The 1,210-nt window shown below is 31.2% G+C and overlaps 1 protein-coding gene across 1 annotated transcript in view; it reads left to right on the top strand.

Moving 5' to 3' along the window:
• The window catches only part of LOC109586933 (NACHT, LRR and PYD domains-containing protein 4-like), a 4,500-nt gene extending 4,275 nt beyond the window's left edge, over positions 1 to 225 (top strand). Inside the window, exon 3 of the mRNA XM_020003151.1 lies at positions 1 to 225. Within this exon, the coding sequence (XP_019858710.1) occupies positions 1 to 98 (98 nt within the window). The 3' untranslated portion in view covers positions 99 to 225.
• The last annotated feature ends 985 nt before the right edge of the window (positions 226 to 1,210 follow it).

The following is a 1,210-nucleotide window of genomic DNA, read 5'->3' as shown; positions in this document are numbered from 1 at the left end:
CAGAACTCACACTAGACAAGCGACACAAAGAGACTTGTATTAATACTTATCCTAACTATCACCTCATACAAGACAGAGTAGACTGGTGGCCCAGGTAATTAGTGATGATAATAATAATATAATTTTTAATAAAAATGTTTATAAAAGAGGTAATAAAAATTTTTAAATATGTCAACACAGTTCAACCAGTACACAAGAATCCTGAGAATGACCAGCTGGAGAAAGAGAAAGAGGAAATGACAAATTATAAACACACACACATACCATAAAAGGATGTACAATAATATTATCAATTTATACATGTACATGTATATGTACAGTTTTATTACATTAATTTTATGATGTTCCTAGCATGCCTTTTTGCAAGAGTCTTGCTTTTTGTAATTAACCAATCAGATTGTCATGTTGGAGGTAAGTAAATGTATATGGGTAGTAAAAAGACATTTTTAATGAGATATTCTTACATGTACATTCAATTTTGATCATGTCAAGTGACAATCTACATTTTCATAATTTTTTTGATACCCATACATGTCCTGATGTTACAATAAATAGACAGATTTCTAACAACCTAAAGGCTAGTACAGATAAAATTAATTTAATAAAGACACTACATGTACCTGTACGTCCATTACGTACATGTATGAAGTAATGAAGGAACTGAAGTAGCTACTTGTACATGTACATGCAATTCTGTATTATCACACACTAAATTACAAGCTACCTACGCAAGTAATTGCAATGGACTAGACATCCTCAATACACTCACTGATGGACATGAATAGGCAGAACTTGACCAGATACATTTAGGACATCACCAATCAGTGATAAGTTAATTTAAATTATTGCTTCTCAAAAATATTTATAAATAATTGAAAGAGAAAATATTAATAAATTATCAGCTACAAATGAGAATAATAATAATAATAATAATAATACTACAGTTCTTGATGAGAGGGAGTGTGAGTTGATGAGGGAGAGGTAGGGAGACTTGTCTCTGTCATTGTTTCCTTTTGCAATCTTTTAATCTCATTATCATAGTCAACCCATTCATCAATGATACGTACTGCACTTGTTAACTTAGGCTCCTTTGTCATTGGATTATTACACTGAGAGAGAAAGAGAGAGAGAAGAATAGGATAAAAGAGACACAGTCTGTTTGTTATAGCAAGTTAGTTCATACAATTGCATGTAAAGCTAAATTTACAGT

This window comes from Amphimedon queenslandica, unplaced genomic scaffold (assembly GCF_000090795.2).
Source record: "Amphimedon queenslandica unplaced genomic scaffold, v1.1 AMPQUscaffold_12740, whole genome shotgun sequence".
Classification (NCBI taxonomy): Eukaryota; Metazoa; Porifera; class Demospongiae; order Haplosclerida; family Niphatidae; genus Amphimedon; species Amphimedon queenslandica.
The sequence above is the reverse complement of the archived record's forward strand: the minus strand, read 5'-3'. Positions and strand labels throughout refer to the sequence as shown.